The sequence below is a fragment of the Palaemon carinicauda genome, chromosome 22, assembly GCF_036898095.1.
Source record: "Palaemon carinicauda isolate YSFRI2023 chromosome 22, ASM3689809v2, whole genome shotgun sequence".
In the NCBI taxonomy this organism is placed as follows: domain Eukaryota; kingdom Metazoa; phylum Arthropoda; class Malacostraca; order Decapoda; family Palaemonidae; genus Palaemon; species Palaemon carinicauda.
In genome coordinates, this window is record NC_090746.1 from 66,982,045 (window position 1) to 67,000,466 (window position 18,422).

Sequence of the window (18,422 nt, forward strand, 5' to 3'; positions counted from 1 at the left end):
TCAACTGGTAAACAATTTCCTTTAGTGCCACCGTCCATTTCCGTAGAATATAATCACGTACAGAGACAAACGACGCGAAAACGACCAAACCCAATCACTCAATAGTACCACCTGGGTCCGTTCTGAAATTACGTCAAAAGAATAACTGAATATACGCACTACGGATCAGATACTCCAATAGCCCTCAGGACAATCTTGATGCCTTAAAACATCAAATGGAAAATTAATTCAAAGATAATCTCGTTGTGCGTGGAAGAACGACCTCCCACCTTCCCCACCCATCAATTTCAATCACTGTAACAAGAAGCGAGTTTCGACTGTCATAACTAGAACAACAGCCATGTCAATAAATGCACCCAACTCCTCGCGTCGCAGGGGCAACTCGAAAACCATTCCAACCAACGGTTCTTCCAAATCCCATTCCTGGCGTAACGCTAAGTCCGGAAGTCAAAAGCATTCCAGCAAACTCCAGCAACATTCCAATTGTGACGAGGCTGCTGTATCTGCTTCTGCTGCTCCTATTAAAAAGGAGGGAAATCTAGGTTTCCTCTGGGTTGTGGTGCGCCTCCTCGTCCTCTTGGCCAAGGGCCTGGTGGCCGTGGTCATCTTCGTTGTGCTCTTCAATTTGGTTCTGGTCGTCATCAACAAGACGCTGCTCGACGGGAAATTGACGCAATACATCGATACGCCTTCTTGGAAGGATATCTTGGGGAGACGATCACGTTAAGGGGGAATCTTTTTTCAAATCAATTGCCAAAATTCATGATTGCCTCACGTTAAGGAAGAAAACTCAAAACCTAAATGACTGGGACCACAATAAGGAAGAAAACTCAAAATATAAAGACATAGCTCATAAAACATACACATGTAATATTTTTCAAAAATAATATTCAACGTGTGCTGAACAATTTGGAGTCTATAACTATCAGTTTAAAATATTCCATTGGGTGATAATGTTAGGCAAAGGGCACCGAATAGTGATGAAGTGTTAACGTTGATTAAAAAAACTACCTTTCTGAAGTGTTATATTTGTTAAGAAAAGCGTATATAGCATTAGTAAGACATTACGTTAACCTCGATTTTAATTATATACAGTCTAATACATGAACAATAACAAGATAAGTTCCATCAGGACAAATTGTTCACTTATTAATAATACTTAAATAGAACAAAAATCTTCAGGAATATAGGCAAAGAATTAACGGTTCTCTTTCACTTAATGCCACAACGTTCTCTAATATAATAAGTTAAAGAGAGCAGTGGCGAACATATCAAAACAGCATTTATCAAGAAAAGAAACCGTTACAGAAAACTGGAGACAAGATAAAAAAGGCAATATAAGCTTGTATCCGAAAAAGAACAAATTCCTCCCCGAGGGAGGTTAGTGAATATTTCCCATGATTATCAAGATGCGCTTCAAGCACAAGCGACCTTTGGCCCTGGCGTTAGTGGTGACGATCGTCAACTTGCTCATCTTCTTTTACGACGATTACAGGACAACCACATCAGGTAGGACCAAGACCTACAGGACTCTTTCCTTAGGGTTTGGGTAGGATGATACATACACAACAGACACATCACGTAGGATCGTATGAGACAAAACAAATCATAGTATATGTTGATCATGAATTGGGGCCTGGGAGGCCATTCAGTGCCACTGCACCTTGGATTAAAAGTGGGCGTAGCTTAGGGCTTAGAAGACATTGCAGACCCTTTAGTAATGCGTACAATATACCACTTGATAAAATGTTTAGTATTATTTCCCCTAATTCCTTATCCCATTACTGATGATAACATCTTGAGAGAGAGAGAGAGAGAGAGAGAGAGAGAGAGAGAGAGAGAGAGAGAGAGAGAGAGAGAGAGAGAGAGAGAGAGAGAGAGAGAGAGAGAGAGAGAGAGAGTTCTATGATGTACTTGGGGAAAATAGCAAACCAATAATGGTCATGGCAGGAATCCCGAAATTAAACTAACGAATATAATTTAGCCAATCATCGAGGTCATATCTGCTGATACAAACTTCAATTTTGACTGAATAGAGTAGAGTACACAATTGCAAGAACAGATATTGATATCAGTATATGAAGAAATTCTGGAGGGTGATACGATGCATTGGAAAATGGAGCAGTAAAAAAAGGACGATGATGATGATAATAATAAGACCTTGCTAGAGTTGTTGATAAGATTACTATGACTGCATTAGACTTAAAAAAATACTTCTTGTCTACTGTGTAGAGTGGAATAATACAAGCGACAACTTTAGTTTAGATATTTCTTGCATAAAGGAAAAACAAATAAAAGGAGAGACGCATGAAATACACCTTCTGTGAAACTATAAAGATAAATATACATGATTTGCTAATGTTTTATTTGCATGCAAGTGGAATATAAATTTACACAACATACAACACAACGTCCTTCCAAAAAATAATTGCGTAGCTAAATTATTCAAATTGATGAGTTATTATGAAATGCAGTTGTGTTATTATTATTATTATTATTATTATTATTATTAGCTTAGGTCCAACCCTAGATGGGAAAGAAGGATGCTCCAAGTTCAAGGACTACAGTAAGGATAAATAGCCCAGTGAGGAAATGAAATAAGGAAATAAATAAACTAAATATGAGAAGTAATGAACAAAGAATATAAAATATCTTAAGATCAGTAAAGACTTAAAATTGATATGTCACACATAACCTATGAAGAAAGGTTCATGTCAGCCTGTTCAACAACAAAAACACATTCGCTGCTAGTTTGAACCTCTCGATTCAACTGCCTGATTAGAAAGATCATACCACAATCTGGTCATAACAGGAATAAAACTTCTAGAATACTGTGCAGCAATGAACCTTAGAATGGAGAAAGCAAGACTGCAAGAACGAACTGCATGCCACGATTGGATATGATAGTAAAAGGAGTAAATGAGAACAGAAGAAATGAGGAATAAAGGAAGGTGGAGATACCTTCAGGTTTGGGGCTTTTACACGAAGGTAATCTGGTGAGCATCTTTACGGAAAGGTTCAGTGACCGCATGAAAATAAATAGCCGAGACATAGGAAAAATGTGCGACAAGGGTTAGATTAATGGAGATAAATAAGTCTTTCAAATGTAGAAAAAGATATAATTAGAAAAGCAGAGCATCGTAGAAATTAGCATAATGGAATTAAGATAACATTTGATTTGATACATAATACAAACGTCACGAATTTGGGGTTCCCGAAAGAGTGTGAAAGGAATGTTCCTCTCTTTAACCATTAACTTTATCCCCTACAGAGGGTTTGGCGCCACACAATTCTTTGGGTTTTTTTTTTCTTTTTCGGGAAGGGATGTTTCTCGCCCCACGCCCCAATCGTGAGCCTTATTGTATCCCACCATATTCGAGTAGCAAAGAGACACACAATTCGCTGTTTATGGGTTTTCTGGTAACAGACAAAGATTTCCACCTTAAGGACGGTCTTAGATCTGATTGGTGTAAGCAGGCTCTTCACCCCTAGCCAATGAAACCACTTTAAGTCTGTGTGTGTGTGTGTGATTAAATATAAAATGGACGTTTATGCAATGTGTGAATACTTGAATTAGGTGGCCGTAAAATCCATGAATCGAAAATTACGTTGAATGGCCAATTACAAGATTTTTACTATTTATAAGGTACTTAGGAGGTTTCTAAAATATAAATATGATGTGTATTATGCTTCTTGTCTTATGTAAACTTACTTTCTGTAAATATTTAAGACTTATGGTAAAGAAATCATGAATATCTATTTTGTGATCCTGTCGTTTAAATATCTTTCCCTTAAAAAATGACATTATAGCCAAACCTCTGACTGTAACCACTACCCCAACCTTACTGACCTCTTTTATTTTAGATCTAATAAATTAGATACAATAAAAAAAAAAAAGTTTGGTTATCCGAATAACTCTAGGAAACTTTTCAAATATCTAAAACTATTTCGCAAGTAAATAAGTATAATTCGTTTTTTATGGCTCATGTACACTAGCTTAAGAAAAAAAAGCAGTAAGTGTTAAAAAAAAACATTGTTAGCAAAAGGAGAAAACCGAATTAAGGAGTGCATGATTAATGAAAGTAGATTGCTTAAATGTCCAGTGTTGCCTTAGTAGATTCACATATTTCTCAAGCTTTACCACTCACATTCTCCATGCTGATTGGCTTGGATCTTTAGTGGGAGGAGACATTAATAGTTTGAGTCGATAAAAGAGAATTTATGGAATTTCATGACAAGGGTGTTTTATGGTACATTATTTCTCCTCCCTAACACTGACCTCACTTTTTTATTCCATCGCACGAGAGCCGGTTGATTGTCTATATAAATCAACTTTTTTCTTTTCGGGCTTTGAATTTTACCATTATTGTACAATGATTGAGATGATAAAGACACTATTTAATTAGGATAGAAGGAAACCAGATACTGATTATAACTAGGAAAAAAGCATGGATGGAAATAATCGATGAAGGATACACTGTACTGCATAGAACGTTGGATTTAAGTTTTCAGTTTTAATAAATTCTAATTACTGTATTTATTCAAAAATATTAACCATATTGATAAATAAATTGTTGTGCTATTTAAATGAAATGAGCTGATTGCATTTTACTCGTATAAATTCTTGGTTAAGTTTGTTTCTATAATACCGTAAAAGTCAACAATGAATGAAAAATAACATAGTAAATAGATTACTCTAAATACCATGTGATTGAGAACATTTTACAAATTACAGCACAACGCTACAAGATTAAGAGGAAAAAGGGAGATGGAGCATTGAGTCTTAACATGAATGGAATATGGTGATTGATTCATACAGTATAAAGAGTTTATATATTAGATGACAGTAAGAAAGAAAAGGTGAAACGAGTCAAAGAATAGGTGAACAAGAAAGGAAACATGATGTGTGCAAAAATCTCTCAATATAACTAGAAATGTCAGTGAAAGTCAAGTCAGGAATCTATGCAGCGAATGTTGAGTCCATTCGCCTTTATGGAATCGTGTATGTTGAATATGAAGGGTCAATGTGGTGTAAGAATGATTGATAGGGTGAACTAATCTAACTTGGGGAGTGTGTAGAGCATTCCCAAACCATCTCCATTTACCCCTCTCAACATATTCTCATCCACATATGGCACTCGTGTAATCTCTCTTATAGTTTCATTTCTAATCCTGTCCTGTCATTTAACTCCCAATATTCTTCTGAGGGTTTTATTCTCAAATGTACAAAATCTGTAGGCTATACAGTAGTTTTATTGTCATACTATGACTCATGTCCACATTGTAACACAGATCTCGCTAAACTGATATATAGTCTGATTTTATATATGTAATTTCAGGCGATTTGATTTTCAAATTTTATTTAACCTAGATATTGTCTCGTTTGCTTTACTTCAATTTTTCGTTACACAGCTCGATTAATAAAGACAATATTTTTGGGGGTGGTGAATTGGTCACGTGAAAATGGGTGACAGTTGATGAAATTGAGTGTATAGTATATCTTGAAAGGGTTAGACAGAGGGAATCAAAGATTTACGCTATTGAAAAAAATTACCCAATATATACAAAGCACTAAAGAGTGAACAATAGGATGAATGATGAAGTGTATAAAGGGGGTTCAATGAACTGTTGGTAATATATATGAGTAGGTGCTTGACACAATTAACATCTAGGCAGTTTAACTGAGTACGGTGTTCATTCAAGAAAATTAATGTGGCAGAGACTGTGTTGTTCTATCTCTTATCAGCTCGAAGTTAGATAAAACGGTTTAGTGCTCAAAGACAATACTGAATACAATATGTATGCTACTAGCTTATGAAACAACCTTTCAAAAATACAATTGTGAAAGGGAAAATGTAGAGAAGGATGTAATGAATGGAAATTAATATTTATACATGAACACAAATAAATTTTGCAATGATAATGCATGTACTATTCTGTACAATAGAGAGAGAGAGAGAGAGAGAGAGAGAGAGAGAGAGAGAGAGAGAGAGAGAGAGAGAGAGAGAGAGAGAGAGAGAGAGAGAGTGTGTGTTAAACTATGGTAAACCAATGCATCATTGAAGGTTCTAAAGCCCATTTTTAATAACCTAACATCTATCAGACACTTGTACTTCAACCATCTGTTAGTCTCAATAACTGGTTAATATTGCAATTGTTTTTCATACTTTCAATCAACAAATCAACGCAATTTCATTTGAGAATTCACATACAATAAGTCCTGAGTGGCTAACTTTCTGAACTTCCCTCAAACTAAAACGAATAAACTTCATATTGATCAACTCAAAAGTATGCACTTCCGTGGTATTAGCAAAAGGTTTTGCAAATTATAGTTCTTATTTCGTATAACTTCATTTTGATTTTACTAAATTGATTTGAATGTATATTATGAACAATACTACTACTCAGTTTAGCTGGACTACGTTTTAAAACATTAAGATAACCAACTGTGTGGCGAGTTGAGATAAGTGCAAATGGACGGCAGTGGAAATGTGATAGATAATGAAAACAATTAGTACTGTAATGATAAGCTTAACAGACTTTAAAAGTTAAGTTTGAAGATAGAGATAATGATGAAACTTGAATTCTATTTGACGTCGGATATCAAGTTCAAAATAGAGCAATTTAAAAATGACATGTGAACTCAGTAACATACCTAACAAGAAATATATTAAGAAAGCTAACTACTGTTCATGGGGTTACTACGCTGTAATTGCAGAAAGTAAAGGAAGGAATGTATCCGACTTCTTAAGTTAACTAGCATGCATCCTATAGTGCCTCTGCTTTGACCTCTCATTCCTATCTGGTAAAATTTTACCCAAGTTTTTAGAGTTGAGGTTTCGTTTTGGAAGCTATGATGTAATAAAAAATCCATTACAGAAAGTATACAGAGTTATCTTAAATCCACAAGAAAATAGTAAATCGTGAATTACTGTGAACACGAGTCATGTTGTTTATTTCAGGTAGTAAATAACATGACTGAAATTGATCTATTTTTTCCATTTACTATATGGAAATTGCAAGCTGGGAGTCTCAATACGGGTAGATTATTAGATTTTACTCATACAACTACATAAAAAGGTAGAAGTAAAGTTTTCACTTACAAATATATAACCAACAAACAGAACTTCATACAATTAAATTTTCCAAAAATGAGAACCACACTCGCCCTATTCAAACCACTGATTTATTATCTACACGGACAATTTTTCTCATCATCAGAGCTATATTTTGTTTATAATATTATGGTACATTAGAATTTTTTTTTTTTTTGTCAAATGCAGTATGTTTTTAATATCCTTGATCTATGAAGACATAAATTCATGCTAATAATGAACAGTTATCACAATATGGTTAATACTTTTTTTCTCATTTTACAGCGGATATCCTCAGAACCCCAGCTGTCTTTGAGGCACTGGGCCCAGGTCTACCTCCGGATGATGTTGACCAACCATTAACACTACCGCACACAGACCCTGAACCAATTCCAACCAATGCCACTGTTATCATTAGGAACACTTCCAATATATTAGCAGGAGAGCTAAAATCTAAAGTGGGTGCAGATAAATTCCTCATCCACTCGTATCTCAAGAGCGGGGCCAGCAAAGTGGCAGAAGTTCTCAACTTGCACTACAAGGAACTTTTCTATTTCCACCATCCACTGAAAGCTTTAGATAGCAACAGTCCCTTCTCAGGATTTGGTGCCGTAAATAATAAACTGGTAAACTGTTTAAATTTTTGTCACATTGATTAGAAAAGAGGAATTCTTTTTCAAGACATTTAAACCCCAACATCCTAAACGTTTTTTTCACCTAGCATGATTATTAATTGAAAATTAAATACTAACACAGAAAATCTAATATCCCTGATAGCTGTAGTCTAATCTTAAGGAAAACAAGATGAAGATAAAAGGATTTGTCATATGACAAGGTAAACAGTTTGATGAAAGATCTCACATGTAAGTTACTCATGTGACATTGTAGATGTGATGAACTTCTGGGGAAATTGGCAGAAGGGTATAACACTCAAGTCAGATTTTCCAAAAGCTACTCTTCAAGTTACACAATGAAAAGAACAAGTAAATCAAATCAGATCATGCATACCAAGTGAAAATCTGTTGGTCGAAGTAACAAAATTATTTAAATGTACAGAAGTTAATTTTTCTTATACAAACAATGAAACTGAATAATCCTATTTCTAACCACTCTACAGGGAACACATGGCATGAATTGGGTGAAAGAAATTTACAACTGCTCATTCCAAAACAACAAACAGTTGATCTCAGAACCTGAAATATGGAAGTCTCACTCCATTCGCAACACTTTCAAAAATGACTGTAAAAACATCCAGGTAAGTTCCATGAAAATTCTATATACGTACTGTAATGCCATTACTGTATCTTAATACTGCATTATACATCTTTTAGGGAAAAGAACATAGAGTCACCACACCAAAATCATTTTTATGACCTTCATTAAGTAAATTAAACTTTAACCATTAAGCTTGTTAATCCAGAAGTAACACTTAAAAGAAAACCCCCCAAAAATAAGATATGCTACATAAAATTCGAAACAATAGCAATACAGGGATTTCCTAAGGTAGATTGGAGAGGCAGCTGACTGCTTTGAGTGCCATTATTACTATCACTACAACTAGCTAAGCTGCAACCCTAGTTGGAAAAGCAGGATACTATAAGCCCAAGGGCTCTGACAGAGAAAAACAGCCCAGTAAGGAAACATACATACATACATATACCAAGGCACTAACCCCCAATTTTGGGGGGTAGCCGACAACAAATGAAACAAAACAAAAAGGGGACCTCTACTCTCTATGTTCCTCCCAGCCTGACAAGGGACTCAACCGAGTTCAGCTGGTACTGCTAGGGTGCCACAGCCCACCCTCCCCCGTTATCCACCACAGATGAAGCTTCATAATGCTGAATCCCCTACTGCTTCTACCTCCGCGGTCATCTAAGGCACCGGAGGAAGCAGCAGGGCCTACCGTAACTGCATCACAATCGCTCGCCATTCATTCCTATTTCTAGCACGCTCTCTTGCTTCTCTCACATCTATCCTCCTATCACCCAGGGCTTTCTTCACTCCATCCATCCACCCAAACCTTGGCCTTCCTCTTGTACTTCTCCCATCAACTCTTGCATTCATCACCTTCTTTAGCAGACAGCCATTTTCCATTCTCTCAACATGGCCAAACCACCTCAACACATTCATATCCACTCTAGCTGCTAACTCATTTCTTACACCCGTTCTCACCCTCACCACTTCGTTCCTAACCCTATCTACTCGAGATACACCAGCCATACTCCTCAGACACTTCATCTCAAACACATTCAATTTCTGTCTCTCCGTCACTTTCATTCCCCACAACTCCGATCCATACATCACAGTTAGTACAATCACTTTCTCATATAGAACTCTCTTTACATTCATGCCCAACCCTCTATTATTTACTACTCCCTTAACTGCCCCCAACACTTTGCAACCTTCATTCACTCTCTGACGTACATCTGCTTCCACTCCACCAGTTGCTGCAACAACAGACCACAAGTACTTAAACTGATCCACCTCCTCAAGTAACTCTCCATTCAACATGACATTCAACCTTGCACCACCTTCCCTTCTCGTACATCTCATAACCTTACTCTTACCCACATTAACTCTCAACTTCCTTCTCTCACACACCCTTCCAAATTCTGTCACTAGTCGGTCAAGCTTCTCTTCTGTGTCTGCAACCAGTACAGTATCATCCGCAAACAACAACTGATTTACCTCCCATTCATGGCCATTCTCGTCTACCAGTTTAAATCCTCGTCCAAGCACTCGAGCATTCACCTCTCTCACTACTCCATCAACATACAAGTTAAACAACCACGGCGACATCACACATCCCTGTCTCAGCCCCACTCTCACTGAAAACCAATCACTCACTTAATTTCCTATTCTAACACATGCTTTACTACCTTTGTAGAAACTTTTCACTGCTTGCAACAACCTTCCTCCAACTCCATATAACCTCATCACATTCCACATTGCTTCCCTATCAACTCTATCATACGCTTTCTCCAGATCCATAAACGCAACATACACCTCCTTACCTTTTGCTAAATATTTCTCGCATATCTGCCTAACTGTAAAAATCTGATTCATACAACCCCTACCTCTTCTAAAACCACCCTGTACTTCTAAGATTGCATTCTCTGTTTTATCCTTAATCCTATTAATCATTACTCTACCATACACTTTTCCAACTACACTCAACAAACTAATACAGTACCTCTTGAATTACAACACTCATGCACATCTCCCTTACTAAATAAACTACAGTACAAGAGAAGTTATGATCAATTAAAATAAAATACTTTAAGAACATTAATATTATTGAAATAGAGCTTTCATATATAAACTATAAAAAAAAGACTTATGCAGCTGACTGAGCAGTATTCCAAGGTGGAAGCCTCTTGCGGCTGTTGGCATTTCTAGTAATTTTGCAAAGTCCTCCTACTGTGGCCAAAGATGGATAATGAAGTAATTTTCCTATTCTTGGACACTCGGAATTTACCCATGGCCAGCTTCACGAGTCCAAATGACATCTAGGCATAAAAGTCCAATTCATTCCAGGGATGGAAAATAGCATCTTCTTTCTTAGCTGCTTGCTCTGGCTAAGCTGAACAGGAACTGATCAATAAATAGTTTAAGAGCATCACAATCCGTTCCCCATGATGAGTGTATGGATTCAGTAATCATTCTGATGGTAGAACCTGCTTGCAATACCACCGTCACACCACGAAACTGCCTGGTGGTATGTTGCATCTCCCTGAAACTAACTTTCAAACAACACTATTTACCATTATGATGCAAAGATATTTTCTTGAAGATGGGTGATTTGTCAGGAACTCTTTCCTAGTGGATTGATGCATCAATTCCTCCATCTCCATCTTGAAGTTTGTTTGATGCATAAACACGTTAAGAGTGTCAAAGCCAGTTGCCAGTCGCATTCAGTTCTAAAACTGCATTTCCTTTACTGCCTGAAAATTTCCAAGTCATTTTTCTATATGTTACATTTTACTAGCTGCTGCAATGATTTCAGGAAATTATTGGAAGAACTGCCCTACAGATAAGTGCTCTAAATCCTTTCTCTTCTTATACACAGATTTATTTTAATCTGAAAGAGTAATTGCTACTGCCTCACTGCAGTCAGACCTTTAAAAGGAAAAGGGTATGACTACGCTGAGGATGTACTTGGAGTCATGTGTTGTACATCAATTTAGTGACGAGACATACCTGGCCATTAACTTCTGACGAGTATAAAGGTTAAAGGTGTCTGGTTTCAGTTCCAGTTTCAGCAGAAAAGATGCTCACCAGAATGTCAGTTGGGCTAGCCCAACCCCCAACTGTGGTGACCAACCACAGCAGTGGTAAACTGTATGGTACTCCATTTCAATGTTGGGAAGAAAGTAAACAACCACCCTCATCCATGGAATTGATGTCCAGCATAATAGCAACATCCTTCTGGACTTGGTGATGTCTTATGACACCATACTTCCTCTGTCTGCAATGAATTATCTGTAACGTGATGCATCCAACTATTACTTAGCATTCCTATCCTCCAAACTTCTGAATTGTAAACTGTTTTCATTGACCTCTTGGTGTCCATTCTTTCAGACGTTAAGTAGTCTAGAAATATAAGCATCGTTGAATTACTAATTATCTTGTAGCATGACTAACCATTAGTTCAAATTAAATGGCCTACTCTAGGTAAGAACTGGAATTTTTCTGTGTTCCATTCACTTTCCAAAGTTCTTTCAACAATATGAAATTCTACAATTACCTATTGTAGGAGGCACTAAAGAACGATCTTTACCTAAACATATTTCAAAATCAAAGGAATTACCAATAAAACACACATCTTATAAAACTTAAACCCATTTCTTCAAGCTGATAATGGCTTTAAAGTCTCTCTCCAAGACACTACTCCATCGTGTCTATATCAAGACGCAAGAAGGTGACTAAGAATAGCTTGAACAAAACCGAAACCTGCTTTGCCATCTCCTCTTTTGTACAAGATAAATTATCTGCTTAAAATGACAAATTCGGAGATAATTTGTATTTTTCCTAACCATACAAACCTTAGCTATTTACATTGGGTTTACCTTTTAGCGTAGCTGAAATGGCGAGCCATTAGAATTTAACGAGGGTGTATTACCCCCGCGCTAGTTAGCAGGGGGGTAGGGAGTGGTAGCTAGCTACCCCTCCCCCCCTCACACCGGTGAATTGCTTCACTTTCACTTAGAGGTAGGACTTGTCTTGGGGGACAGGGCTGGCGGGCAAATATATGTAAATAGCTAAGGTTTGTATGGTTAGGAAAAATACAAATTATCTCCGAATTTGTCATTTGTTCCGTAACCGAAATACAAACCACGCTATTTACATTGGGTGACTTACCCCTTAGGAAGGGTGCAAAGTCCCCAGCCATACTGGCTTTGGCTTTACCCGGGAACTCAGAATCCGAGTGAGTCGCACTCGAGAAAAGGAGTCCCTGCACCTGACAAGTTCCTTGCTCCGCAAGGAACCGTGTGGCCTACATAAGCTTGTATGAGAAGGAAGAAGTGTGACCCGTCCTAGGCAGTTGACCTGGAGTTCCAGAAGGAACTCTGGGTTAGGACATTCCCAATACCACCTCGTCAGGGTATGGGGGACGCGACAGTATTGACTCAATACTCGGAACACAAGGAAGCATGGTTTACCTGCAGAGGTTTGAGGTCAGCTATACAGAGACCAGAATGCTGCTTCCCAGTAGAGGGGATGTTGAAGAAAGAAGTAAGGGCCAGACATACTTCTTTCGTTCATGCAGACTAAAACCTGATAAGAATGCCCTCAACCTTCTGCTACCTGTCTAAAAAGGAGCCTGAGGTTAGACCAGCTGTTGTGTAGCTACCACAGAGCGATAGAAACATATCGATACTCCTGTGGGTTGAATTGAATATGGGATTTAGGCATTAAGCCAAGCACTGGGGCATCAAAGGCCATTCAGCGCTATATAACGAAAATCATTCAATCATATCTGTACACTTACACCATTTAGTATCATTTTAACCTTTAATACAAATCGTAACACTTTCATACAAAAAAATCTAGATGTGAAATAAATAGGGATTAAAAGGGTAAAATAAATAAATAAATTAATAAAATCAATTATAGCTCGTAATATAACCCAATACTTTGTATAAATTTTCTCAAGTTCAGGGTATTACAGTTTTCCCCCAGTATATCTCTTAACGGTTTGTCCTGGAGTAAATGTGTCCTCCTCTGGATATTAAAAACAGGACAATCGACTAAAATATGTTTAACATCCATTGTCACTTGACAGGTATTACAAAGAGGGGCCTGTCTCCCTTCCCCACTCTTCATTAAATAATTGTGCGTTGCATAATTATTTAATGAAGAGTGGGGAAGGGTCACGTCCTGCAGGAAGCGGGCTGCGAAGGTCATAAGACGCTTCCAGACTCCAGCTTGTAGCACCTGCGTCACAGTGTAGTATTACTCAAAGGCGAGGGACGTTGCGATGTATCCGACATCGTGCTGTAGGGCGACGTGACGGGGGAAGGTCTGGATTCAGGTCGAGATGAATGTCCTTGAGTCCGAGCTGAAGAGGTATACTGATGACTCTCCCCCGTGTCCTTCTTGTGCTCCCAACCCGGCTGCATGTGATGACAAACTGCAGCTGTTCCCAAAGATAACCCCTCGATTCCTTTGCTGGCAAGAAGGAGAAGGTTTTGGGTCATCTGATACAGAATGGAGACTTGAAATCTTGAAGGAATTGGACCGAAGGGCCGGGACCCCAAGATTCTGAGTCTAGCCAACAACTCAGGAGCGAACCTGAATGTTGCCTTCCCCCATTCCTAAGAAAGGGCGGAGTCGTACGAGACCAAGAAGATTGCCTATACAATGGCCGCGGCCAGAGTGAGCAGGAGCGCCAAGACGGAATACGATCAGAGGCCTGACGTAAAGGGTCTTGAGAAGATCTCTTAAGGGACTAAAAAGTCCGAACCATGCTCCATGTTGGAGGTCTCACTACGACTGGGGCAGGGACGTTCGCAGCTTCGCATAAGCGAGGAAAGGTACAGCGGGAAGGAAAAAGTTTATTCCTTTCAGCCTGAAGGTCAGGGAAAGGCTGAGCGACAGGCTTCACTACCGAGAGCGGAAAGGAGTTTCCTCCCGCCGAAAAGCAATAAGTTCGTTATTGTTGGAGAAGAGGCCTCAAGGGAAGAGGTATATCTCCCACGACACCAACCACAGAAGACTCTCCACTTCGCCTGGTAGACCCCTGCGGATGACTATCGCAGATGACGCGACCTCCGCCCCGCAACTGTAGCGGGTTGTCTCTTCTTGAGGAGGAGGCGTAGAGTCTCCAGGCGTGAAGCCGAAGCGACGCCCCGGCTCGTGAAAGATGTTGCAGTGTGGTTGTTTGAGTAGCCTGTGCCGTGGAAGAAGCTCTCCCGGGAGTTCCGTCAGGGGAAGCAGAGGGTCCGGAAACCGTTCTGCGTATAGTCCCAGTGGAGCTCTCAGGGCCATTGAAAGGTTGACAGACAACCTGGTCCTGTTGAGACCCATTCTCAACAAACAACAAAGGAGGGAAGACGCAGGCGTCGATGTTGTCCCAGCATCACCGGAATGCATCTTGCCATAGAGTCTTGGGGTCTGATACTGGGGGGAAGAACAGCGGAAGCTTGAGGTTCCAAGCTGTCGCGATCAGGTCCCCCAGGCCAAGACATGCTGGTTACTAAAGGCCAAAGACCCCCAGGTACACTCTATCTACGAGGCTCTGCTCAGATAGTCGGAGAGAACATTCCTCTGCCCGGAACGAGCGAGCCGATGGTGGTATTGAGAGGATCTCAAATCATCTCAGGATCTCTACTGCAAGATGCGAAGGTATGAAAATGCGTCCCTTGCTGGTTGGAACACGCCAGTACCATGAAGTCGTCGCGCACGGAGCGACTCGGCAGGAGCTGTAGGATCTGTAGAGGGGCCAGACTACGGCCCCTAAGCCTGCCTGAATGATGGAGAGGTATCCTTCAGGTCCTGACAATAGGCCTGAACCGGAACATGCCCCCCCCCCCCCCTTTTCTTTGACGAGTCCGAGAACAGCATAAAAAATGTGGGGAAAGGACAAGAATATCCACTCCCATCAAGAGGTTCCATAGGTCAACACCCATTGCAGGTCTAATCGTTCCGCTGGTCCCATAGGGGCCAGAAAGTCCGGTTAATCGTTGCTTTGAAACCACCGGAACTTGGGCCGCCCCACAGGGAACTTATCCTGAGGCGACCGTTCGGGACTTTAGACGGGTCAATGAGGAAAAGAGACCTAGGAAACGTTCCAAGGTAGGGCTGAAAACTTTGCTTGACTGAGAACAGGTACTGCGACTCTCCTCAGCCTTGCCACAGTCAACTGAAGGGAAGGCTCAGAGGAGGCGGCAACAGCATCTGGCGTCCCCAGGCGGTCACCCATCCAAGTACCGACCAGACCCGACTTTGCTTAACCTCGCTGGACGGACGAGAAGCGGGGTTTCCAACGTGGTAAGGCCGTTGACTCAATATCATGGCTAGATACTCCAGACGTTGAGGCAGAAGTAGAGAAGGCTCCTGGCAAATTACCATGAACCCTCACTCATGGTAAGGATCCGGAAGTTTGTCCCGGCGTTGAAGAAGGTCGAACCCGAGCCTACCGGAGTTGACCAGACCTCCAAAAGGCGAAGGAGGCGGAAGCCTGCTCCTGAGCGGCCATGAGGAAAGCAGGGAGAGTTCTCTGGGGAAAAACCTGCGATGCCACGGTGGAAGATGGATGGAATGGAAAATGAAAACACCCGTCCTACCGATCCAGAGCCTAAGGAGTCCTGTCGCCTCGTTACCAGTCTGATCGATTCTGCTGTTCCACGCTGGACGAAGTTTGTTCGACAAACTTGATCAGAGCTGAGAGGTCGACTACGGAATTCCCGTCTCAGATGCTTTCCTACGAGAAAGGATCGACTGAAGAAGCCGGGGGGTGAAGCCGTCGACGATCCTATGAAGGACCTTCTCCTAAGGCATGGATCATTCTGCCCAAACGGGCAAAAGTCTTGGCGACCCCATGGCATAGAGATTCAGTGACACTGAATTCGCTGACAGAGACGGCAGGCGCGATATCCTTGGCTGATCACGGAGATCGTGCAGGAATCGGCATCGGGAAGCTGTTATCCGGATGAGTAACCTTAGGCATCCTCCCAGCGTGAGACCTGCAAGGGGGGGTTGCCAATCCTAGAGTTCGTGAGCTCTGCCGCTCCCTCTAGGATTATGCCCCCCCCGGGAGAGCCTCCCGTGCTACCTGTTCCTGACAGGAGGGGACTGCTATTGGACACCTTGTCTTAGTTGTCGTAGCCGGTCCGATAACTTAGGCCGACGAGGCTGAAAGAAAGAGGCGCTGGAGGCCTGCAGGGTCTGGAAGAAAGCGCCTTGGAGGAGTGAAAACGGAAGTCGACTTCCTCCGCACAACTGCTGTCTATGTCTCTGTGCTTGGGCACAAACAAGCTCTTCCCAATGATGGAAGGGTGTCTGAGTTTGTCGACATCCACGGATGAGACACCCGAGAGGAAGCACTCGGTCATTGCGTCCAGATGGTCCAATATCGAGCTTGCCCGCAAGTTCGAAACTTGGCGATGAAAAGCCAAGGTGCTTGAGCCCGAGAGGAGGAAAGTACCCATTGATCTTCCTGGAGCATCCTTGTACAAAACCTCGGGTTGCAACCGAGGAGGGAAAGGACCTGGTAAGCCCCTTTCACGAGATGGAGAAGAGGAAGGGGTAAACCAGTCACCCCTTGGCCGACGGAGAAATCTCAAACGGAAAGCTCCCTGGCAAAACCCCTCCAGGGAATGACGGGGAAGGGCTAACCCAGGTTCTGGAAAGAAGAATGTTGCTCAGACCTCCCTGAAGATTCTTCCTGCTCTTGCAAGTGCCATGCTCTGCGTTTACGGGGTGAGGCCGTGTTCTGGAAATACGCTCCAGAAGACTCGCCAGGCTGGCCATGTTGCGAAACCCCAACGGGAATCGCGGTCGCAATCGCCCTGGCGCTCGCGCGTGGCCGAACGTGGAAGCGCCCATGCGCGGGCACGCAGGAACGCAAACGAAAGTGCGCGAAGGAGCGCAGAAGGAGGGCGAGCGTGGTAGGAAGGGCGAGAGCTGGCGGTTGGCGAGCGATGACCCGTAGGCGAGCAATGGATACTGCAGGAATCAAGCCGACGTTCGCGCGACGGAACACCGTCGGCCTGCGCGACGGAACACCGTCGGTCCGCGCGACGGAACACCGTCGGTCCGCGCGACGGAATACCGTTGGTTCGCGCGCGGGCGAACATTGGAGCGCATGAGCGTAGGTGCGCGGGCACGCGGTCGCGTGGGTGAGCGCAGGCGGTCGGGTGACCGATGGCGCGTAGGCGGGCGATGGCGCGTTGACAAGCGATGGCGCGTTGACGAGCGATGGCGCGTTCTCGCGAGCGATGGCCCGTAGGTGAGTGACGACGCGTTGGCAAGCGATGGCGCGTCGGCAAGGGATGGCGCGTTGGCGAGCGGTGGTGCGTTAACAAAATGCTAGCGCGCAGGCGAAGAATCGCGCGGGCGAGTAGGCGATCGCTAACTCGTAAGAGACTAGTGATGGTTGGCGCGCATCGCGCCAACAGAAGGCGCGCAGGTGCATCAGGAAGGTGAGCGCTGAAGCAAGCTGTTAATCAGGCGATCCTAGACGGTCAGAAAAAACCGTTGGCGCCCATTGGTGCGTGGCAGAAAAGGGCGCGCAGATGTGTGTTGGCGATTGAAGAAAGCTGGCGCACAGAAGGACAGAAGTAAAGGTGAGCACTGGCGAGCAGGAGGAAGATCTACGGCAAGATTCAGCTACCGGAGATCGTGGTCCACAGCAGGCGAGCGCTAGATCGCCACTGATGGTGTCCAGGGGAACTGACACGCGTGGCAGATCGATGGCGATCGTTGACGCGTAGGAGATCGCTGACGAGTAGGCGAACGTTGACGCGTCTGTGGTCGCTGGCAAGCTGGTGATCGCTGGCGAGCAGAAGGCAACGCGTGGAAGCCTGTGCGTAGAAGAAGAGTCCTTGTCCAAGACCTGAACTGAAGTTCTAGATCGCGAGGGCGAACGTGGGCGCACAGGGCGCGTAACAGGAACCAACAGGAACAGCAGAGATGATCATCAGGGGAGAGCTGACGAACAGGAGAGCGCTGGCGAACAGGAGAGCGCTAGCGATCATTAAAGCGCTGATGAGCAGGAGAGCGCCTGTGCGCTAACACTGAGCAGGAGAGAACACTGCAGAAGGGCGCGCAGGGGAACTCTGACACGCAAGGGAAGAACCCCCGTGGGAGGCAACCCTTTAC

General features: G+C 42.4%; 2 protein-coding genes and 1 pseudogene across 5 annotated transcripts in view; 1 reads left to right on the top strand and 2 right to left on the bottom strand.

The window, feature by feature from the left end:
• LOC137616508 (meiotic nuclear division protein 1 homolog) overlaps nt 1-18,422 on the bottom strand; it is a 141,211-nt gene that overhangs the window by 90,907 nt on the left and 31,882 nt on the right. The gene's annotated exons all lie outside the window — the stretch shown is intronic.
• LOC137616506 (carbohydrate sulfotransferase 4-like) overlaps nt 1-18,422 on the top strand; it is a 56,765-nt gene that overhangs the window by 144 nt on the left and 38,199 nt on the right. For all 3 annotated transcript variants that reach the window (XM_068346327.1, XM_068346329.1, XM_068346328.1), the window contains exons 1-3: nt 1-1,509; nt 7,380-7,720; nt 8,212-8,349. The exon at nt 1-1,509 is cut by the window's left edge and continues 144 nt beyond it. In XM_068346327.1, the coding sequence (XP_068202428.1) occupies nt 1,398-1,509; nt 7,380-7,720; nt 8,212-8,349 (591 nt within the window). In that variant the 5' untranslated portion in view covers nt 1-1,397. The remainder of the gene's footprint in view (nt 1,510-7,379; nt 7,721-8,211; nt 8,350-18,422) is intronic.
• On the bottom strand, nt 15,486-15,604 carry LOC137616786 (5S ribosomal RNA; annotated as a pseudogene).